Genomic DNA, 23,912 nt, shown 5'->3' on the forward strand with positions numbered 1-23,912 from the left:
GTGTAAGTTGCAAAGCAAAGCCACTGATTGATTTATTGGATCAAATTGCAAGTATCCACAAAAAAGTGTCAAGGTTTGCAATTTAGTCCATTTACACAAAACCTAATTGGTTTCACCTAACTTTAAAGTGCATACCAATTAAAGCATTGCCCAAGCTAATGCTCATGCCATCGGCTGTTTGCTTTATTTTCAAATTGGAGTCTTTTGTTACCCCCATCACACAGTTTCAAAGTTAATTCGCCGTTTACATTCGGTCAGCTGCAGCTGACTTCAAAACAAAGGATTGTGGGCTATTAAAGGCAGAATGGAGGACAATTCTAAGGCGTTGAAACAATGTAGTAATAACAGTTCGATTTATCGACTTTTTTCATCATCTGGTATTCTAAGAACTACAGAACGTAGCGGAAATTGGATGTTCTCGTCCTTCTAAGGGACCCAGCTATGCACTGTCTATTACTCAGAAGGAACAGCAGTGTGAGTGAACGTTGTTAACAATATAAAGATGTGGTGTTTTAACAAATTCGTTTCAAATGATAAATTTCTACTCAGAATGTGGCCATCGGAATTTTGCGTGGTCTCACATTGCCAAGGGCAAAGCTTGTCTCCTGGGTAACAAACAGTAGGTATCACCCACATTATCACCCGAAGACAAAGCAAATTTCATCAACTCCATCTGCTAGACTCAAGCAAATACGTTTCCCCATCTGAGGACAGAAAAAGATCAAACATTCGAAACGTGGTCTTCTCAGAATACCAGACGATGGGGAAAAAGTCCAGAGACCCAGTAACAGTATCAAGGAATTTATTATGTTCTTTTGTTTCTTTTCGGTTTTGACGCCGTGTATACACGTAGATAGCTTCCAACGTCTCGGAAAACAAGCTTTCTCCATCTTTAGCCCAGGGCGACAGCCCTGATGCAGCAACACAAGCAAACAAGACACGTACAAAGTAATCCTGAAGATGACCATACCGGTCGAAACATGTAATTCAGATGTGACATCAATTCGATGCAAGATACACTGACGATAAAGTTGTGTGAGTATTCGCAGTTTAACTGGACAGAAAACAGAATGTGGTAAGAGAGATAACCGCGGTATATGATAGACGGTCCTGACATTTGTAATAACAGCGAAGAATATGTATCTTTCATTAGGCTACTTTTTAAGATAGGAAAAGAAAACGCTGCCTGGCAGAGAGACAAAATCTACATTCAGTAGTCTATTTCATGTTGACGGCTAACGACCCAGAAGAGGTTAATAATACTACAGACAGAAATCCACAGATTGTAAAGACATTTGTATTTCAAAGAGAGTTTCAAATGTTGGACCTCGGCGAAAACCTATAAAAAGATGGACTGCGCAAAAGATTTTAATGGTGACGAAATAAAGCCACTGGGCTTGACTCTTTAAACTGATTATGACAGTGTAACATAATTAAAATCAAAATGGTTAATTAACTAACTAATATGACACTTTAGAACGATTAGTGACGGGAAACATTGTCGTAATAAAATTAAGATGTCCGTCTTCTGGGGTTTGGCTCTGTGTAGCCTGCTAGAAAGTGAACGACGTTTCAGAGGCGATTGCTGTGATGAAAAACTCAGTAAGGGCCTCTGAAATGTCGGTTAGTTTACACCAGACTATACGGCGCAACATCCAAGAAGACGGCCATCTGTACCAATCGCAGCCTTAATAATCTAGTATCTCACCAAATAAAATTCTAAAATGAACAACCTTTACGTAATAGACCTTCTTAAAACACTGATCGTCGCTCAGCTCGTTACGAAATTCCGAAACATGAAAGTTCATTACAGTATACCACAAATTCCCACCATCGGGACTTATTTCCTGACAGAGATCATGTCCTATGCCGACAATGTCTTTAGTTTACGTAGTAGACACGTTTGTTTTCCTTCTATACGGTCGGATGAGGTACTTGTAGAACACGGTTTCTGAACAGAAAGGCCGACGGAGCGCGCCGTTCTGACGCATTGCATCGGCTGCCTGAGAAACTGCACTGCTCTGAGCTTTAAAGGATGCGTCTCGCTTCTTTCACGACGTGCACAGCGATCTTCTTCGAGAATTGATAGCAATCCTTCAAAGCTTAATAAAAGTATGATCCGCTTATAAACATCAATAACGCGTCCTAGGACTCACGCTTGCTTCGATTTGTAGTGGTTTTAAATAAATATACGTTCTCTGGAAGGCCGGGTGGAACGAGTTGAAACTCTGAACTGAGGAATTTAATATGATGCTGTCAACGAGATACGACAACAGATAACACCGAAATTAAATTACATTTGTTTATTTTCTATTGATGAAGTGTGGCATATTAATATCAACTCTAAGATAGTCAAGGATAGAAATATTTAATACAAATGCTAGAAGGAAAAAGAGACTGAAAAATAATCATTAAATACCTAAAGAATCTTAAAAAGGACGTCATCACTTGATTTCATCGTTTCAGTTTATTTTCCAACAACATTGCACTTGATGACAGCGAGATTCGCCCCAGATTCCACGCCAGCACCCAAGAATCCTCATCTAAATTTACATTCTCTCCCCAGAATTCATCCTCTAGAACAGTGTTACTCAACCGGGGGCTTGCTGACCCCAGTTTTATTCCACAAGTTTCATTTTTGTACTCACTTTTCAATATTATGAATTTAGTCAGGCTTCTGTCTGATCCTCTTACTTGACGACTGACAAACAGCGTTGTTGAATGAAAAATTAAAATAAATTATTCATCGACCACGTGTGGTCAATCTCCAAAGGAGAGTATGTAACATCAATTAAGACAAAGTCGTCTAATAGGGCCTTGCGTAACTTAATAAATTAATCCAAATGTAAAATCTGTTACCTTAAAATATGGAGCTACCTATGACACGGCAGACCTTGACTGTCCATGCGTAAAGAAAGAACATTTCAAGTAGACGCGTCAGAAAATGTTACAGATGCTGCTGCTACATCACATAATTAGACACGAGCACATTTCTTCGGTACCTGCGTCATAACATATTCACTGCTTTAAATAGCCCGAAAAACTTTTTCTTATTCAACCACCAGATGAGCTCACTAAACAACCATTAATTATCTGCTAAAACATAAAAACAAAGAAAAATGTGCAGATAATTTCGGCATTAAACATTCAAACATTGGATATGGCTTCTGGGGGTAAGTAATGTATATTCTGGAATGCCAAGGAATGAGTCATGCACTCAGAACGTTATCAAGAATTGGTCTGGCACCCATTTGCGAAGCACGTCATGACGTCAGGTAATGGCCCGATGACGCGCATGTAGGCAATGATCAAGTGTCTGGAATTGGGGGGGGGGGGGGCAGACGACGGACAAGCCGCCTATGTTACAAATCATGAGAAAACCCTCTTGGGGTATCGGCCATTCCCTGAAATTGGCTGACGCGTGAGGAACAATGCCTGTCCTGTGGTCCTTGTTGTTCATAATCGATTCTAAATCGATAAATTCTACGAACATTCGACAGAAATCCTAAAACGGAGACTCACCCTCTTGCAAAGACATTACTTAACTACACAGGATTATAAAGTATTACACACAAAATGAAAACATATTCTGATATCCTGAGCCGGATTCGAATCCAAAATTTTACACTTAGATCGCAGGCCAATGTAATCGGAACTATAAAAGACATCTCTATATAGCGGAGCTCCTCTTGAGAAGTTAATAGTCATTCAACTATTCAAGATATTTCCTAAAGCCTCATCTTATTGAGTTATTGCTTGATTATCTCACAGTTCCGACAATCCGAACAAGGTCTCCCGAAACTTAGGATGGACATTCACCCTTCTTCTGTAACCATTCTTTTAGAGGATTATGAATTATATTCTTTCACACAGAATTCCAGGCATTACAATGTTTTGCTTTCCATTCTTGTAAATCTAGCGATCTTTTCGCCCTTACGTATTCAATTGTCTTCTGCAAATACGTCAGAGAATTAATGAGATATCTGAGCTGGATAATTAAAGTGTTCCAGCTATCCAGCCTGCAAACACAAACACGTGAAGTTTCGGTAAAAGCAAACAAGAAGCAAACGAATCGACAGTTTGTTACAGCTACAGATACGAAATACAAATAACCACAAACTAAAGAGAGTTTGTCAGCTGACTCAGAAAATGCGAAGCGCAAACAAATGAAATGAGAAAATCGCAGTGACTCCAGAAGTCTGCCTCGATCTAAAGCGATAAATGCAGACACACGACACGTTCTCGCTGACGCGGCCTGGCTCCGACGTTTACGGACACAGATCGTGCTACGGCGGTGCAGAGATACCAGAATTTGGATTTCAGAACATGTCATGTTCCACGGATCTGTAAAAGCTACCCTGCTCGTATTTGCTTTCCTGTGCCTTGAAGAGTTATTAATCATAACGCGTAATCCGTTGCAAGTCATCGATTGCCGCTGATTACCACCAGTTCAGCGTCTCTTGGCTGGGGGGACGTAAGGTGAAGATGTGTTTCTGAGGTACAGAACATCTCCGGCGAAATGCTACATCAGCAATTTCTAACTGTGGCAATGGAAACAGTCAAGTAATCCGTAAAGGCGACTGACGTTCTGTTTATCTCGTTTCCCAAATAAAGAACGCGAATCACCGAGTCTTCGTCTCTCCCATCGCAGCTGCCCCCTGACAGCGGCACTCCCATGACGGCCGGGCTTAGACAGATTTCGTGTTGCATAGGTACAGATCTGAACCCATCTTCGGGCAGTGGTCACTAACGTGATTAAGAAATTACTTATTTACTTTAAATGTAACACAATAATTATGAATAGGAAATATTGGACGGCCTGATGACAGTTCGTAGTTGCAATTTGGGGTCAAAGGTATCTCCTCTCAAATGTTGGGATAGTGTAAGACCGCTTCCTTCCAGATGCATACCTATTCACAATTCCTGGACATCTTACTATGTAATTAGACGCTATAATCTCTACAATTGATATACGTCGTTAAAGAATTTAAAAATCAATCAACCTTTACACATCTGACATTTGACCCATTTCAGCAGCAAAATAATCCAATAGGCCAAAAAATTAAATAAAACAAATTAAAACTGAATAGTGTAGCAACACGGTTTCTCACTACTAATCAATAATAGTAAACAAAAAACAAAGCAAAAATTCCGCCCGAACAGGGACTCGAACCCTGGACCCTTAGGTTAAAAGCCTAATGCTCTACCGACTGAGCTATCCGGGCTTCGTTAAACAACTTCACAATTGATACAATGTGATTAACACAGATTGCAAACAGCTACACATCTTAATGACGTGCTCATGCAAGCAGACGTGGACTTAGCATGTCGAGCCTCCTCGCCTTCAAAGACTCAAAATGACAGCAAATGCATATACAAAAGGCCTTCGTGAAGAACCAAATCTCAGTTCATTACGGAATTTAAAACAAACATTCGCTTTTCTTTATTTTACCCAGAGAAAATTCTGTGTGGATTTCCCGACATTTGCACAGGAATATAGTACTTCATTGTACTCCATAACTGACATTTTATTGTTGTTTGCAGTACAGGATTAGCTGTGACGCTATTTGTAAGAAGAAGCTAATTCTGTCCAGTTTCCGCATATAGCAGTATTTGTGGCGAAGCAGAAATAAAGAAAGAAAGGCAAACAAATAGAAAAATTTAAGTAAGATTTCAAGTCCTCACGGCCATTGTCTTCTGGCTTGAAGCGCGGTCTGGTAGAAGTTTAATTATCGCCCTGATGATGGAGGAATCAAGTACGTCTGAAACGTCGATAAACCAAACTATACACGGCGCTATAACCCAGGAAAGATCCATCTTCAGTGAAATTTGACTTAATTCGCACACCTAATCCGATATGTGTCTCGTAAGAATTTGTAAATTAAAAGAATCCATTATTTTCACGCAAAAATTTAGTGGCATCCAATATTTTGTTCAAAGCTTGAAGCAGAGGACGGTGGGTTCTGAAACATATTGCATCACAGGTACATAGTTGAGCTCTTTTGTCTGAACGTCGACGCCGAGTGATCGGCAATCCTGCTTAGCAATTGGGATTTTCCGGACTGAAACATTTGACCGGTGATCGGCTTCTCTTATCCTTCAGAGAAATTTTCCTCGGTCCTTCTAGGAAAGAGCTTGAATAGAACCTTAAATCAGTTCTCAACTTACCTCCAAAACCTTTTCAATACGTACAGTGTAATCATATTTGATAATCTTTCGACGAAAAATAGACCTAGTATCAGCTGTTGTTAGCGTCATTAAACAAACCACAAGAAATAAATTATACATTTTGACGTTGTAAAATAACTTTGACGGTCTGAGGCATCGTGCTTCGGACCGGCGATACGGAATGCGCGCTGGTTCGAGTCTCGGGGGAGAAGACATTTTCTCATTAGCTTTCGACCAGTGTATGGGACCGGTGCCAACCCAGCATCGTGAGGAAATTGGGGAGCTACAATGAGTAGCGTAATCCGGTCATGAAAACTAGCAATGGCTGGGGGTTCGTCGTGCTGACCACACGTCACTCTATATCTGGTTGGATGATCGTTCACCTCTGCTTAGGCATGTGAACGTGACGCCAGAGCTTTGGCTCTCAGAGGGCTGTTACGCCACGGATTATTATTATTATTATTATTATTAAATGCTGTCCTTCCCTTCTGGAAGCTGTCGGTCTCCGCATCCCTGCTCGGAATCTGAGAGATTTTTCTATGTTCAGTTTTAGCCCTTTGATCCAAAATAGTCTTTCTGCTACATGCGCATCAGCTGCTAATGTTGTCTGCAGGGATTTGGACATATTCGAGACGAAAATTGTCACACTTCTTCACATTCTATAATAGTACAATTTACTTAATTGATTTAAATTATTTTTACAAATATCCTAATATATTTAGTTGAAATTTTCTTGTGTATTTACGTCCTCCGTATCAATTTATTTTATATACTGCTTGTTTTACCTTTCATGCTTTTATTGTGTTCGTGAGCTCATCTCTGTGCTGTATCTGTAATTGGCCATCAGGCTGTTGATACAGCACACAAATAATAAAGAATTGAATTGAATTGAATTAAAACAACTTTGAAATCCAGATATGAGGTTATCAAGGCGGAGAGCATGCTGATATTCGCCCGGGTTTTGGCGCTCAAAAGACTCAAATTCGGATGTTTTCTTTGGAGTATAAAAAATTTCTTCTATCTGAACACTGCGTATGCATGAAGTTAGAGTAACGTAATTCAGAACTGAGTTACTAAATATGTGCTAATGACGTTCTGATGATGTAAGCAGCAGGTAAGCATAATTACCATAGAATTGCTCTATTATGATCCATACGATAATAAAAGTAACTTATGATCGACCTTCATGACCGCAGACTCCATTCTAGTACTAACAGGAATTTTTAACAACTACAAATACCTTCATTGCAAAGTGCGACTAATTGCTATGAAAATATAAAGCGGTCATAATGAGTCATTGCACTGTACGAGTAGAAAATTAAACACATATAACCTAGGATGTAAGTATCTCCTAGTGGTCGTACAAAAAATTAACACACTGACCTCGTCTCCCGAGTTCGAATACAGCGTAAGGCATAGCTAGGGTCTATTGCGTTTTTGTCCTTGCTTATCACAAAAACGCAATATCATAATCCCCGGGCGCGAGAAATCTGCCGGTTTCCTGGGCTGGCCTTCTCGGATAAAACGCGGAATGTAAAACTTACTTACTCCATAAAGCTGAGTCCTTCCTGAGAGGCCAACAGTCGCACAACCACTCAAGAAATTCTCAACATTTTATGGAATCCGAAGGTTCACTGCTGTATTCATACGATCAAGCCACTGCTCCTTGCCCGGAGGCAGATGAATCCAGTCTTAAAACCTCATCCTGCTCTCCAAGATTTATCCCACCCTCGTCTAGGTCTTTCCAGCAATCTCTTTCCTTCTGGCTTGCCCACCAAAACCCTGTACACATTTCTTCTATCCCATGCGTGCTACATGCGACGACCATCTCATCCTCCTTGACTTGATCTGTCTATATATGGCAAGTATATGAATCTCCTCATTATACAACTTTCTCCAGCCCCCTAATAATTCACCCCTCTTCGGGCCAAAATCTTCTCCTCAGCACCATGAATCTACATTCGTCCATCATTCTCTCACAGGAAGTATTAATTCCGAAACTGCAAACAAAATTCGTAAGTGCTAAAGAAAGCTTATAGAGGAATAACCCCTTGTGAACAAATTGCCGTCTTTCAGCATTAACATTGATCGGGAGAGATAAATCCTTTATTTTCCTTAATCCATTCAACATGTTCAAAAAGATATTGCATCAGAATTTCCTTACGATAGGTCCAATTTAGTAGAGTAAAATATTTGTACGTCTTTACATTAATTGTTTTCGGCCTTGCAGCCTGTTACAGAAGTCAGCATATATAATTATATGAAAATGACACTCCTTCATCTAGTCGAAGCATATAGAACGCACAGTCACGGGCTACTTACTTTAGATAATAAATTCTTATATTTCCTTAAAGGGGTGAAAATCTGAACATATTTACAGGGTTCTTATTTATATGAATATAATTAAGACTTATGATCAGTTTGCTTGGCGACTATAAGTAGGGATAATTTTTCCTAAACACGATATTTAAAGCAAATTGTGTTAATTTAATTTAAATGTATACATTACGAAACCACAAATATGTACGATATTCTGTGGCATTTCACTTTATTTAACCTACTCATTTTAAATATGTCGGAAAGTGTGCGTCAAGACTGGATAAACACAGAACGTCGGACCGACCTGGCGCCAGAAAGTTACATAACGCCGTGTGATTTGTCTATAACATATTATTAATATTTATTCAAAATATGATTTATCCAAATATTGTTGAACAAACGTAGGCGAAAATTTTAAAACTAACTAAGATTTGGGTCACATTTGTTAAGACCTAACACATAGCATTATTTCTGGACAGATACTACACAGTGGTCAAAATTTCGTTGATAGTCATGGAATTAAAGGTATCTTTCTAAATACGAAAAATATAAATATAATAAATTCTAGAGGTAATATTTTGTAGAATATAAAATTATAAAATGATGGTTGCATAAAACATATATTTAGCTACTGATTTGATGGCGATTACTAATGAAACATTGGAACTAAGAGACCATACACATATGTACGAACTTTTATTAAATATTGTTTCTAAGTTAACAATTAAAGAAACCTCGAATAAATTCCTTATAAAAAGAAAATAAATAGCAAATCTTATCTGAGGCCAATCAACAGAAGAGGGGACAAGATGGTGGCCTCTCCTCTCCATTATTAACTATGTCTACGAAGAACACTACATGACGTAAACAATTAAAAATATATAATCAAAACCTTCAATCTAGTTTTTGTTTCTACTTATAGATAGCTGAAATTGAATATGAATTACAACACTCAGAAAATAATTTACAGATATCTGCATAGGAATTCGACGTATCACTTTCGAATTAAGAAACAAGAACCTCAGCCCTTTTAGATAAAGACCGTGTCAAGAGCAAATTTGCGTCAATGAAAAGTACCAGAAGCCGATATCTGTAAGTATCTGGGCCGCATTAAAAACTTATCGCACGAAGGTGACAAGTGCATTCGCAAAGATACCGACTTCTGTGCATGTCGCCAGAGAAATGAGAAAGGCATTCAAACCTTCAGTAGCACAAAAACAACATTTGCACAACCTTGGCAAGACGTGTGATGTCATACGAGACTGAAGCCCGGACAATTATAAAAACGAACGAGAAGAGATTTACGACATTGCAATTAAATTTTTAATGGAACCTCCAGGTGCCATACAAAAAGGTGCTAAAAATAAGTGAAACCTATTTAGAAAAATGACTAATTCAATGAATCCTGAAGTTTAAACAAATTACTAGACTAATTAGAAACAACATGTAATAAGAATTGAAATGGTTTAGATTATACTTAGGGTCAGTATTAAAACATCATAACTCACACATTATGGTTGCAAATATAACAAAAACACTAAGAAAAATACAGAACTGAAAAATGTAAACTATTCTGATCCTAAATGCATTACAAAGACGTTAAATTTTCCCTAATTTAAATTACATTATCTTGGCTTTCCAATTACAATTTCTTTTTTAATTGGATAGCGATGCAAACTTTTTAAGTTCAGATCTGTAATAAGTATGTCTGAATTAATACAATGTAGCTAATGTAACGTAGTATTCAATCATGTTAACAAAACCTTGTTGACTGAGGAAAAATAAATTTGCTGAAAAATCATTGATAGATTTATTAGCCGAAGACTAATTATACTTGATAATACGTAAATAGCATTTAGAATCAAAACCAATTTATGAAACTACGTGTTTAACAAAATTTAGCGCTTTGGTCGTGAGCAGGGATTACAATTTGAGAAGTGAACACGCAACAAGGAGGACGATAATTTAAGCATATAATAACATTAAGAATACATTTAATTGAATCAATTTAATTCCAAATTATCAAGTAAATTTCTAAAAGTAAAGAAGCCTCAATGTGTGCCCCCCCCCTAAAACTTTCCAACAAACTGACTAGCCGTCACGAAACGAAGGCCACCCCACCATCGTAACTTCTAATTACTTATAATTAGCTTGATACTGCAAATGCCTGCCGTGCGAACTTCAAAAGTGGTAGAAACAATAGAGTCAATTAATGCACCATCCTGAGATTTCTGTATGATTGCATGTTTGATATTTACACTACATAAATATTTAATGCCATTTATGCATAACATTTAAAATAACCCGGTACAATCAGGAGACGTAGCTCCGTGTTGAGAGCTTCGTTTGGCGGCAGTGAAGACAAGACCGTGTGAAATTGGGTAAGATGATGGACCACAGACTCTTACAAACATTACAATCTGAATCCCTTAAGTCACACTGCACTTTCCGTAATTTTAAATGTTTATCGACTAAATTTGTGTCATAAAAATATCGTTAAACTTTATTGTTACAAATTTATAAATTACATTAAAAGTTCGAATAAGACAGGAAAGAAATATAAACAGAATTCTGGTAGGAAAATCTCTTGGAGCAAAATGTCTTTGGGCTTGATTCCCTTGTTCACAACCTTGAACGCAGCAACAGCTCAGGAACAAAACCATCCGTAACAGAAACTCACCAAAATTGGTGTCCATAAAGGCTACACCAGCTACTTTAATTTACGCTTTGAAGCCAATGCCTGTTTGTATAACATTTAAGCACACAGAACCTCAAAGAAAACACATAGACATATTAAAAGTGCACAATTACTTATTGCTAAAGCAGGTGGTAAGTATAGTTACCATAGTCTTGAAGGCTTAATCTTGTCATCTCAGTATCCAGATTAAAATAAGGGAAAAGGGAGAAATTACCTGCACAGAGAACGAAGAAGTTTGTCTGAAACGACTGAGAAAAAACACGATACCCCCAGCTTCAGTCGAGAGTATAAAACGGTACAACTCGGTTTAGATAACCTGCTCGTCAGTTACAGAATTTTATGTAACTTCCGACAAGCTAAACGCTTAAAATAACTTAAACTGTTTTTCACAGCAATAAATTTCTTGTGTCTACCGGAGACAACAGTTCGTATCACGGATGGTGACGTCCGTGGTAATAAAAACACCAGGACTCCACGTCGACTCGATTCTGGCTGAACAATGTACCCGGCCTTGAATGCTGCTATCGAAACTAAGGTTAGCATTCTGCCGTGTAATGTTTCTGTTCTAACAAGAAAGAGGACTAGGTAAATAATAATTCATCTATTCAAGTTATAAATTAATTATGTTTCGAGGAAATAAATCAACAGCACAACTTTTTTTGTCGTCCGTTTATTCTATCTATTTGAAGATTCTGTACTTAACTTAACACTTTATTATCCAACATATCTATCTTTATCCGATTTGTATTTATTTGCAGTAACAATAATTTATCTTCTTTCTGGTCGAATACAAAATGAAGACTCGGCCATATTATTAACAATCTTTTTTTAATATATCAGCTAGAAAGTTTAAATTTCTTATCGAATCGCACCTAATCCCAGAGTTGTAATTTTGCACACTCTGGCTTAGTGGAAAAGTTAACAAAAATGCCAAAGAGCACAATCGGCTTCCGTTTTCAGATTTAAACCAGGCACTTCCGAAATATAAGCCACAAAGTCGCTGTTGAGGTAAATTTGTTTGGTTTAGTTTATAGTATCGCATGAAAAATCAATGTTTAGGGCGAATGATATCAGTCTAGTATATGTGTTTTTCGTCGTTGAAACAACAAACGCCCCAGAACTCTCGGCCTCTGTGATCGGCTCCTAATGTAATAATGTACTTTAGCAGAAAATACGTTCAATGTTCAAAAGTAGGCCAACATACTTTTCGTTGTCTAAATGACAATTTTTTCAGTCTGTTTCAGGGACGTGGTTTCGCGTCAGGTTGATCTCGCCGTTGAATAGTAAATAACATTTATTAATATATTTTAAAATACTAAAGACAATTAATGATGACAGAAGACGTCAGTTGTGTACGATGAAATGATTATAAATGACGCATCTGGAAAAATGTACGATAAATCCTTCCGTATTTGTCAGGGTATCTGGTTCATTAACGGGTTTCAAACCGAGTACTACCGATAACCAGACGCTAAGCCACTTTATTAATGCGGTCGATCGGCCAGCAAGAATTCAAAACGAACGGGGTTCTAATTTCCACATGGGCTGGCAGAATCACGTCAATTGCTGCTCAGACTGGCGACTGTAGTTTCAGTCAAGTGGCAGAAGCCAGCGTAGTGAGAGCACGAGCTAGCCAGCCTTTCGGCAGTCAGCAGTCAGACTGCCAGCGAGCGGGTTGTATGTTCCAGTCGTCACTTAAGCAGTGCCGTGTTTAAGTTTTACACTAATGGAGACGATACATCGGCCGCTCACAGGTGAGAAGTGAATGGATCAGCGGGAGTCCAAGCAGCGAGCTGTTTCAAGTACACGAGTCCCTCGCCAACCCGTATTTCACATATACGCGGTTTTAAATTTATTATCCGATTTTGCCAACCGCGGTATTCCGAATATTCGTGGCTTTTAATCTGTGTACACGCGGGACAAAATCGTTGGCTTATCCATCAAGAGAACCACATTAGCTGTGGTGCCCGAAGTTGGTTTTGTAACAAACAGATTAACACTGCCGTGCGTCTTATTGTGACACTTCCTATAGTTAATATCGAATTTGGGGACTGGCAGGCAACTTTGGCTTTGGTGAGTGTTAACAGCTTCCTGTGACCTCCAGTTTCCCATAAGGCCTTGGTCTTGCCAACCGCGGAGTTTCATATAAACGTAACGTGAGGGACTTCTGTATTTTATAACCTGCCAAACAGAGTAAGGCAATATTTTAGCTTTCCATATTTTATTAGCATAGACAGCTTATGGTGGCGAAAACTCTGTCTGTCTCCCTAATAATTTATGAAAAAAATTATGGACTGTTATGCTTGCTACATTGGAGGATGTGGAATGGATTTATCTGGCTCAGGACAGACAAAATGCTGTCAAAAGGCAATGAACCTTTGGGTTTCATAAAAGTCGGGGAATCTCTGTACTAGCTGAGCGACTGTCAGATTTTCAAAAATCACTCTGAGGCATGCAGTTGCTTTTATCATCACTTCAACGCATTGAATATTTATTGATAAACATATGCCTGATAAACAGAAGTCCTGTAATGAAACCAAGACGCAAAATTTCATTGGACTAAGTAATCTAAGATTAAGGTAGTCCATTTTTCTTTCGTTAATGAGAACTTTTGGCGTCCAAACAATTTAACTTTCAACGCGTTGATGGTCAGTAATTGAAGTAGCTCTACATTTAATATTTAAAATAGAATATTCCTCACTGCACCCTTAAAGTTTATATTTTAACACAACAGTTCCTCATAATAACCATATGAAAATTTCTATTTTGTTAGTACAGTTTAATTTGTCCTTCGTAAACCAGATTTAACAATCGATTGTCTGATTTGAAATTATTACAATAATCGATTGCATACTTTGCATACTTCACAGTATCAGTACTACAAGTGGATGAATTTGAATCGATATATTCTTATAGACGACACTCACAAAATACAATGAAATCTTACCCATTATCTTATCGATTAGAATCAAGATGCTCTTAATTTAAGTACTCGACAAAGAGAACCAAATAGATAATATATCAGATTTCTTCCTCAGTCAATCCGTAGAGTTTTGTAATAAATTGCACAAAATGATAAAAGTTTATGGGGCATAACTGACGATAATATCTGACCCAGATTTTATAAAAACTTAAAGAACTGATTGTGAGTTACTTGAAACAATGTACAATAGAAAATGAGTAGATCACTATCTTAATTACTGACTGATACACCCGCAAGAAAAAATTGCTTTAAGAAGAGTAATTTAAATCCGTCATGAAGATGGCGGTCTTCTCGGTTGCAGTGTCGTGATATCTTCATTAGACTGTAGTCTGGTAGAAGTTTACCAGGGGTTTACGTCTTCCAGACTAGAATGCTCTGCAACCCAGAATCACACCCCACAGAAATATTTTTTTAAAATTTTAGATGGTCATTGAGGTCATGTAAATAATTTAGAACTACTAGAATTTCTGAAGCAAAAGTATCATTTTTTTTAAAGATAATACATTTGATTACAATACAAAAAAGAACACGCTTAGAAACATCAATGCGGGATTCAGATCTGCGATTCCATTGTTAAGACTTTGCAGCCACTGATATGGATAAAAGCAGACATTGTTGCCAGCAAAGAGATGCCACAGCCAGAGAGTTTGGTCGGCATTTTTCTGTTTCATCAAGCCTTGCTATGACTGTAATAAGACGTAAAAGCAGCCCTCTATAGGATTAGTATACGAAGCCTTTTCACTTCGCATCCACAACTGAAATCAACGCCAGTTATATGGGTTGGAAGGTTTCGTGATCTTTCTCAGCTCCCAAGACGAATCTTCTGTTACACCGTGTTTTAAATATTGGTCACGTGTGTCTACCCTAAGTCCCCATACATTTACAATCCACAACGCTTGTAACTACTTCTTAGTATTGAACTATATAAACAAGACGCAGACAAAGGAAAGTGTTATCTGAATCGAAAATGTTCAATTGACACTTCCGCTTAGATTGTGAAATAAATCGCTAAGTGATGTACTTATTTTTTTTCTGTCAAGATTAAAACTACTGTAGTCAACAGAAAGGCAAATTGTAATTTGACTTAACGCATGATTGATAAATGAATATTAAACATCTAAATGCGATGTTTGTGGCAAAGGCACGAATTTCACTGTAATGGTCTTAACTGGTATAAATGGTTAGCTCACAGGTTAAAGAATCTATAATAAACGCAGAAGTTAAATAACATGAGAAAATTACTGCGAATGGTGATAGTAACTGCATAAGGATGAAATCGATGGTGCGCGGTATGGTGAGGGAGTAAGTACCTCTGAAACGTCGGTCAATTTCTATACGAGGCTGCACGGCACAACATCACAGAATACAGTCATTTTTTAATTAACCATTTCCTTTCTACGGTATGTTTATTTCGGGATACCGGTCCAATTACGACACACGAAGGCTACTACATTGATTTCTGAAATTCATGGGCGATGTACCGACGGAATTACTTCTTAATTTTCATCTTTTATACTTTGCGCATACAGGATACTAATAAAATGTGTTTAAACTAAACTTATAATGAGGTCTCTAAGGCAAATAGATCAGTTTGTCTAATGCATTTCCTATTCAGAAATTTCCGAAAGGAACAAAGAAGTGCTTTATCACTGCTTTTCATCTCTGGTTTACGCTATTAAAAGATCCGAGTAAACAGAGTGGCTGAAATTGAATTTTCACAAATCAGCTTTTGACCTATGTTCTTTATGTTTACTTATTATACGACATAAATGCCACAAATAAAAAAACAGACGCTGTATTATAGGGAACAAGTTCTGGAAAATATGTCGAAATTCAAATATTTGTGAACCACAGTAACAAATAAAATTTGCATTCACGATTAAATCAAAAGTAGATTAAACTCAAGAAACGCTGACTGCCATCCAGTTCAAAATACCTAAAAATGTGAAGATTAAAATACGCAAAAGAATATTTTTGCCGTTGTTTTGAAATCGTGTGAAACTTCGTCTCACAATAAAAGAATAACAATGAACGAAAGTTCTTGAGAATACGATTTTTATAAGAATAACTGGAGTCAAGATGCACCACATGAAGTCTCTCACAAGGCGTTAATATTAAGAGTAAATATGATGGCATGGCGTGTTTTCGATTCATCTGCGTCTGTATAGGGCCAGACGTCTGGCTGTCGTGAACAATTTTTGATTCCGTGAAAAGTGTGGAATTTCCTGCTGGCTACTCAAGGATCCTCCTTCTTCATGAATGCAGTTTGTCACTTCCTTGATCACACACGCCAATCTTTGACCCCTACATTTAAGTTCCTAATAGTTAAGAAATGAAGTCGGAATTGCTTTATGTTTTGTGAAAGAACGTATGAACACTTAACGATTTCTTACTCTGGCCACCATTAAGTGTGTGGTCCGCTATATATGTAGGTGGGAAGCGCGAGGAATTCTGGTCGACGAACTTGACACCTAATTAAATGGCGTGATTACTTCTATCCCCAGGGCCACTTCGCGTCTGTAGCTGAGGTGAAAGTGATCTGAGATACTAAATACCCTCGTCGCGATTCTACGCTGTCATCTGCGCTACTGAGAATCGAGTTTATTTCTGTACTGTCTCTCTTTGTCCATCAATCGCCGTGCCTTAATTCCGAATTAACTTACTTGCATTACATCGATTCCTCGTCAGAGCTTTAAGTACTTAATATGTTCGACTAGAACTTACGTAAAGCAGGGAACAGAACATTTTAAACAGGACCGAACCGCGAATTAACTAATCAGCCTCATACATCGTCAGTGAAAGAACTGTAATATTATTACTCAAACAGCAATGAGAGGCCTGCATATTTAACACATCTTCATAGTCTCGTACTGATAAGCAGTGTTTTCACCAACACTTGACCGACAGCATTCATCCGAAAGGAAAATAAACGAGATGTTGGCTTTCACTGCTTCACCTGCCAGGGTTTATCGAAACATTGGTTTCCATATTTGAACAAATGCAGTGTTGTCTGTGGTTCAGGGTGCAGTGAAATGTTTTCTACAGCAATGTAACACACCGCGTTTTAATTGACTGCCTCCAGCCTTGCAGTTGTTTGAAGACCCTCGCTGAAGCTCAATTATCTCGTGAATGTGGACCCATCTGCCCACCCTCCCTGCACACAGAGTATCCTGGTATGTTACCAGAGTCGGGCTCGCAAGCATTCGCTGGGAACAAAAACTTCAAGATGGCCACTGCATCTCCAGATAACGAAACACAAAAAAAAAACACGAGCATTCGTAAAATTTCGAGAAGTTTCCAAATGTTTCACAGCCAACTAAATAAAAAGAACACGGCCCCTCTTCAGAAGCTTAAAGTGCATCAGCCAGTCAAAACACTTGCCTTGTGCGGAAACAAAATGTTTATTTTTTTTAAGAATAAACGCAGAATTTTTATCGGGGAAACTAAAGTGAAAAAGCCACTTGGAAGACCTAGGCGTAGATAAGAGAATAATATTAAATGGATCTTACAGAGATGGGTGGCGGCATTTTTTACTTAATTTAATTTTCTCAGGACAGAGCAATAAACTTTCTGGTTACATAAATAACAGGTAATTTTTCAACCAGCTGAGCGACTACCAGCTTTTCAACTAGCACATTACTCCCTCCACGATTATTTTATTTTCCTTAGAATATCTGCTAATGTAGGACCTTCCTCAAAATCTTCAGTCAAAAATGTATAATGATTGTCTATGCAACAATGTTCAATCACATACTCCTAAAACAGGATGATCTAAAAGTCACGTCCGACTAGAATTCGCAATTTATTTCCGGTCTCCCTGTGCGCCCTGTACACCCCTTCCATCTCAACCCCCTTGATTTGATCGTAATATTCGGTAAGCTAGACCTACTTATTATGCAACCGTCTTCAGTTCCACGGGGACTGTACCATTTTCTTCTAATTTATAAATTTCTGCTCAATTGAGTGAAATAATGAGGGGATCCAATTATAAAGTATCAGCGCTATGAAGCCTATTGAATGTAGTGCGGCCGTACTAACGAAACACGGTACTAAAAACCCTTACACAAAGACAATATTTTTTTTTCTTTTTTCTTTTTTAATTTCCGAAGATGTCTCTATTGTCGCTCGCCCTTTTGCTGTCTTGCATCCACAATTGTAACTCCATTAAAATAATTCACTAAAATAGCGCAAAATTAATTTACTACCTCAAATAACATCCGATTATAATTTCATTTAATGCCAGTCTAGTCCTCAGACGTGACTCAGGATAGATTCGCGGTGGGCGTTGGTGTCATTCATATTCATACAATTTTTAACAAAAATTAATCAACTGCACGATTACATGAGGTCGAATGAAAAGTAAGGATGATTATGTTAGGTAAAATAAAAGCAGAGTATAAAACCTTCGTAGACTATTTCATTGCATTATCCCAGAATCTGTCGGAATTACTGAGGAAAATCATGAAAAGCTTACAAATAAAGAGCTGGTGCCTTGGCCGATATTCGAACCAAGCACTAAAATGTTAACATCATCGTCGTCAATATTTTGCATTTTTATATATATATATATATATATATATATATATATATATATATATATTACCCAACCAAAACGGGGGGGGGGATATTCTCGTCCCAATTGGTATTCGAAGCGTTGGTCCCAGTGTGTAAGCAACATAAGATGTCGCAACTTCCGTAATATTTAAATAAAAATAATCTAAGGCACAGAGCGAAATCTGATCCGGAGACGAGGCTTTGCGAACTGCGAACTGCGCTCTGAAGTTGCACTACCGTTCTTCCGTTAATTAGACGTCAGCAATTATAACTGATCGCCTCGTGGCACCTCTTCGAGGTCAAATTGGCTGAGACATTCTCAAGTGTTGTTTGACGAAGACACAAATGGAACAGAGTTTACACTTGTACTTCAATAATTTTCGAGCTCGGTGACTAGGGTTCGATTCTGGGCAGAAGCAAAACTTTTCTCTTCGCCACCACATCGAATGTAAGCTGGGGTACACCAATCTTCCTATCGATAGATCGAAATTACGTGAGATTTTCCTGGTAAAATAACACATCACCACGTCCTCTGTCCTATGTTAGGCGCTGCATCGCTAACCTGGCACTTGGCTGGTTTCGGACTAGAAGTAGTTCTATTTTAGTAAGTGAAGATCCAATTAAATTCGGCGAAAGCTTCATCCCATTCGGTCAGGATTACACATCTTCCTGTTTCCTTCCTAGAATGTTAAATATTAGAATACGCTGTAATTATAGTGTTTTCTGTTTTGTATGTGCGTTACAATGGTTTCTCGCTTTATAAGCGGTCGTGTATTAACGGTGTTTGTAAACAGGGTGCTGACGGAAACATTTGGACCTAAGTAGGAGACAGAAGCAGCAGGGTTGAGAAAACTACGTAGCGAAAACGAGGAACTTGATAATTTTTGTTTTTCATCAGATATTAATCTCGCCAAATCAAGGAAGATTACACGAGTAGAGCAAGCAACACGGGTGAGAGACATAAAAAATGCATACAAAATTTTTGTCAGAAAACCTAAGGTAAGAGACCACTTGGGAGACGTACATGGGACAAACTCAAAAATGGGTGTGCGAGGATGTCGGCTGGGTTAGTCTGGTTCAGGATACGACGGGACCATTTGCAAATTTTATGAACACTGTAATGGACCTCTGTGTTAGATAAAAGAAGTGAAATTCCTGGTAGCTGAGTGACCTAGTTTCTCCATGATGGACGACTACCTGCTTACAATTTAAGAATCAAAAACTTTCTGCGCAATAGTGTTTCAGGATAATCAAGAATTTGAATTGTGAATAGTTAAAAGTTTGCCAAAGGCGACCGAAAAGGGACGTGGAATATCAGTTCTTGGTCGTCTCCTAAAAATTTAAGTATATAATTTGTAGTGTAGCATCCCGGTGTGTGATGCTGATTCTTGTCAGTCAATTCTACACACAGCTCACAGGTTTATTTTTTTTGGAACTACATGTTTCACCCCTAATGTGGCCATCATCAGGTTTAGTATACGTTCGAAGTCACTGCACTGGGACAATTATTCGTTCTCGAGATGCAGTTTCTATCACTGATAAAACTATCGCTTAGTAGTAGTTAATATATTTTAAAATTACTTAAATTGGGAAGTTTGTCAGCACGGCTTGGCGAGTCCAGATGAGCTCTATGTCTCACACCGAATCTGAGAATGCCACAAGGAATCTACAACTGAAAGTACATCGGGAGAATGAATAAGTCATTGTCCGAGTGCAGTGACCTTGAATGTATACTAATCCTGATGATGGCCACATTGGGGTGAAACATGTAGTTCAAAAAGAATAAACCTGTGAACTGTGCGTAAAAGTGACTGATAAGAAAGTCTATAGGTAAAAGGAAAAGCAGATAAAGATGAGAGATATGTGAAAAGAAGATGAAATCCCGAAATACACAGCCATCCGCTAACTATTTCCATGTCCTGAGAGAGAATTCTACAAATCGCTTTGGTCATTACACTTTCTGAAATGCAGTACGACTCCAGACAAACTTACTGGACTTTATTCTTAGTGGCTTTATGTATTAAATAACAGTTCTTAAAATCTTAAAGCAAAAACAACGCGTTTGCTTCAAAGATCAAAGTGTTTACAGTTACGAGTTAATTGGTTTTTGATTACACACTCTAATTATTAAATAATTTGTTTTGAATGAACGTAGGATGTAGTCTCATTAAGAAGCAAGGAATAACAAGAAAAACATAAAAACAAGACAACAACAAATTACAAGGCAATAACATAATTAATACAGAAATGGATTTGTGCATGATATAATCGTGAACCAACGATTTTAAAACGTGATTAAAGGAAACGATTACCAAACAAATTTGCCGACATAAAACTCGTTCCATTCTTCGCAAAAAACGGTTCAATTACAGGCCGAAGCAGAATATGTTCCTTCAAAACCCCAAAAATTATCAGAAACTTCTGAAACTCTGAGATGACTAGATGGCAATCAACACAGAGTCATTCTAAATTGATGTCTTGAAAGCTATTAAGACCGGCTAGTAATTCCTTCATAACAGTAGTTTACTTAACGTCAGCATCTATTAACGCAGGCTTTTTCGCCTTTAAACAAGACGTAAATTTCTCTGTGCTGAATTAGCTTTCTTGTTAGATGACTGAAATAAAGCAGGGATGGACAAAGCTAACAGAAAACCACTGAAAGTCATATTATCATTAACAAACAGCTTAAGAACGTTTCTTGTTCAGATTTGGGATTTTGTTTACGTAAGATCTCGTATATTTGTCATACAGTAAAACTTGCTGATAATTGACTGAAATATTGTCTAGATTGGAACAGCAGTAAGAAGAAGTCTCTAGAAAGTGGAATATATATATATATATATATATATATATATATATATATATATATATATATAATACAGGATGCGTAAATTTTGTAACATAACTTGTAGGATGATTATGAGATGAGTATATAAATTAGAGGTGAATAAGTGTATGCAATATGAGAAGTCCTCGCGGAGGTGAACATCTGGGTTATGATGCCACGTATGCTTTACCAGCAGACGACGTTTCGGAGGAACGCAGGATCATAATACCTTCACATTTAGGAGTATTGATGTTCCTGATTGGTTCTTCGCCTAATCGTATATAAACAATCCACTTCCTAACACTTCGTATTTCGTTTCGGAAGTCGGATCTTCTTCCTTCTTCAGGTAAAAAGAAGACACTGACTATAACTTTAGGTCTGAGGCCAGATCAGCCTGGAAGCGCAAGACCTAGGGCTTCTGCCCTTTCCCGTTTTGTCTGAAGACGGACAAAGTCCTTTAAATACATTTCTACACATCATCATGCACCCTTAGTGATCAACCGAGGAACTGCAGCTAACTTTCCCTACATTTTTTTCATTTATAAACGCCGTCACCAGCCTCTCATTGCCGCAGACGTTTTATCAAATAGAAGCTTAATGCGTAGTACACGGTGAATAAATTGAAGTTTCGTTGCAGTATAGTGTTTTTCGTTCCCTGGTTTCGCTGTAGTGATGATATCGTCTACAAATATTGGCCTGTGTCAAAGTCGTGACATGTAACAGGCACTTTTAAAGCTTCTAACTTAACAGGACTCAGAAATCATTTCACTTCCAGACAGCAGAACGGATAAAATCATATTTTGTACTATCGCAGCCATCTGAAGGGTGTCTTTTCACTGCAGGAAGAAATGAAACAAAGTTCTGTCGCTTGTTGTAATATGTATGGTATGGAAATTGTGTTGACGATGTTATGAAATAACGTGAAATATTTAAAGGTACAGACCTCATGAAATATTTGACCTCTCACTTAAAACTTCTTAATTTTTCTCTAGGGAAATGTCTCCCTAACTTTCTATTCATTATCCATAATAAATCACCGTAACTCGTAATGCTAAAAAAATTAGAGCTTAAATAAAGTTGTAATATAATGTGGAGACGCGGCGCAGATAATCTGCAAGGGCAAGTCTAAAAGTGCGTAAACGGCCTGGTAAAGACACTCACTGTATAAAACGAATGTGTGGAAGTTACGAGCGTGCCGATTTGGTTTAGTGGTCAGTTTGGAAAACAACGCCAGAAGCTTTACAATAACTCTGTTTTTACAGCCTGACTTTTACGACTGTCCTGCAGAAAGAAAAGATTACGACGGAAAAGAAACAGTGACGCGTGCAAAACCCTGCTCATGACGGAAGAGTCCCAGATATTTTCCGCGTAATAAATTTGATTCCTGAAGAGAACAATACATAAATCTATCCCGTGTAACTATGGCCCAAGCCATAAGTCACAAATCCATGTCACATACTTACTGAGCAATGCATTTTCAATTTTTCGCTTTATCGCAATCGAAGGACGTTTATGGGCATGCAATATTTGTCTGTCTCTCGAACAGTAGCGTCTTTCTACCGATAAATCGTTCGTATATTCGTAAACTGCGTTATGTCTTACAATAACACAACGGCTTAACAGATTTTTATTAAATTTTGTATGGACGTTGTGCCACTGGAAGAGAATTCAACCTGACCAAGGCATTTTAATTTCCTATGACCCACAACGATTCCAAAGAGAAAGAATGAATGTCGTATTAGCATTTTTGTGCTTGAAATTGCCTTCCAGATGATTGTGTCTCGTTGTGTGCCTGTCTGGATGGGAAACACCCACGTGTAGGCACACACAAATAAATCCTGTCTCACTACTTCAATATAAATTCCCTTAATTTCCTCTGGGACAACACAGTGCACGGCTGGAAGGTACAGTAAAGGATGAGAAATGACTTACTAACCCAGTCATGCTCGTCTGGAGTGCAAATATTTTATCCCAGAAACCTCCAGACGTACACTCAAAAATTGGACTTTGTCTGTACGAATTAATTAATTTAGCATGTAATCAAGTAAAGTTTTTAGCATTTTAGTGTATTTTCCGTTAACACGCGCGGTGTTGTTCGCTGATCTCTCTCTCTCTCTCTTCCAACAACGTCCTGATTTTTTTAGGTTATAAAATCCGTATTTACAAACTTCTAGAACAAAGTGTTAATTGCTGTAAGTTTGGACCTTCCATTCTGTTGAATTTCCTGTGAAAATCGGGCCATAATTGAACCACGGTATCCAAAAATGACATTTTTTTAATGCAAGAACACGCTGTTAAAGTGTGTCCAACATGTTGTCAAACAATGGCTCGGGAAGTTAACGCGGGCGGTGACACATTCTCCA

General features: G+C 38.0%; 1 protein-coding gene and 1 non-coding gene across 3 annotated transcripts in view; one reads left to right on the forward strand and one right to left on the reverse strand.

The window, feature by feature from the left end:
* Nucleotides 1-5,152: 5,152 nt before the first annotated feature.
* On the reverse strand, nt 5,153-5,225 carry TRNAK-UUU (transfer RNA lysine (anticodon UUU)). Its single transcript has one exon. It is a non-coding gene; the product is annotated as a tRNA-Lys (tRNA).
* Nucleotides 5,226-12,758: 7,533 nt separating this feature from the next.
* Nucleotides 12,759-23,912, forward strand: part of LOC110828888 (uncharacterized) — a 40,245-nt gene continuing 29,091 nt past the window's right edge. The window contains exon 1 of one of the 2 annotated variants that reach the window (XM_022062031.2): nt 12,759-12,939. In XM_022062031.2, coding sequence (XP_021917723.1) covers nt 12,912-12,939 — 28 coding nt within the window. In that variant the 5' untranslated portion in view covers nt 12,759-12,911. Of the gene's footprint in view, nt 12,940-13,001; nt 13,259-23,912 lie in introns of those variants that run through there. The other variant, XM_022062040.2, reaches the window with a different exon arrangement.

This window comes from Zootermopsis nevadensis, unplaced genomic scaffold (assembly GCF_977971745.1).
Source record: "Zootermopsis nevadensis isolate Lab colony 2312 unplaced genomic scaffold, Znev_1.0 Znev_ptg000007l, whole genome shotgun sequence".
Lineage (NCBI taxonomy): Eukaryota > Metazoa > Arthropoda > Insecta > Blattodea > Termopsidae > Zootermopsis > Zootermopsis nevadensis.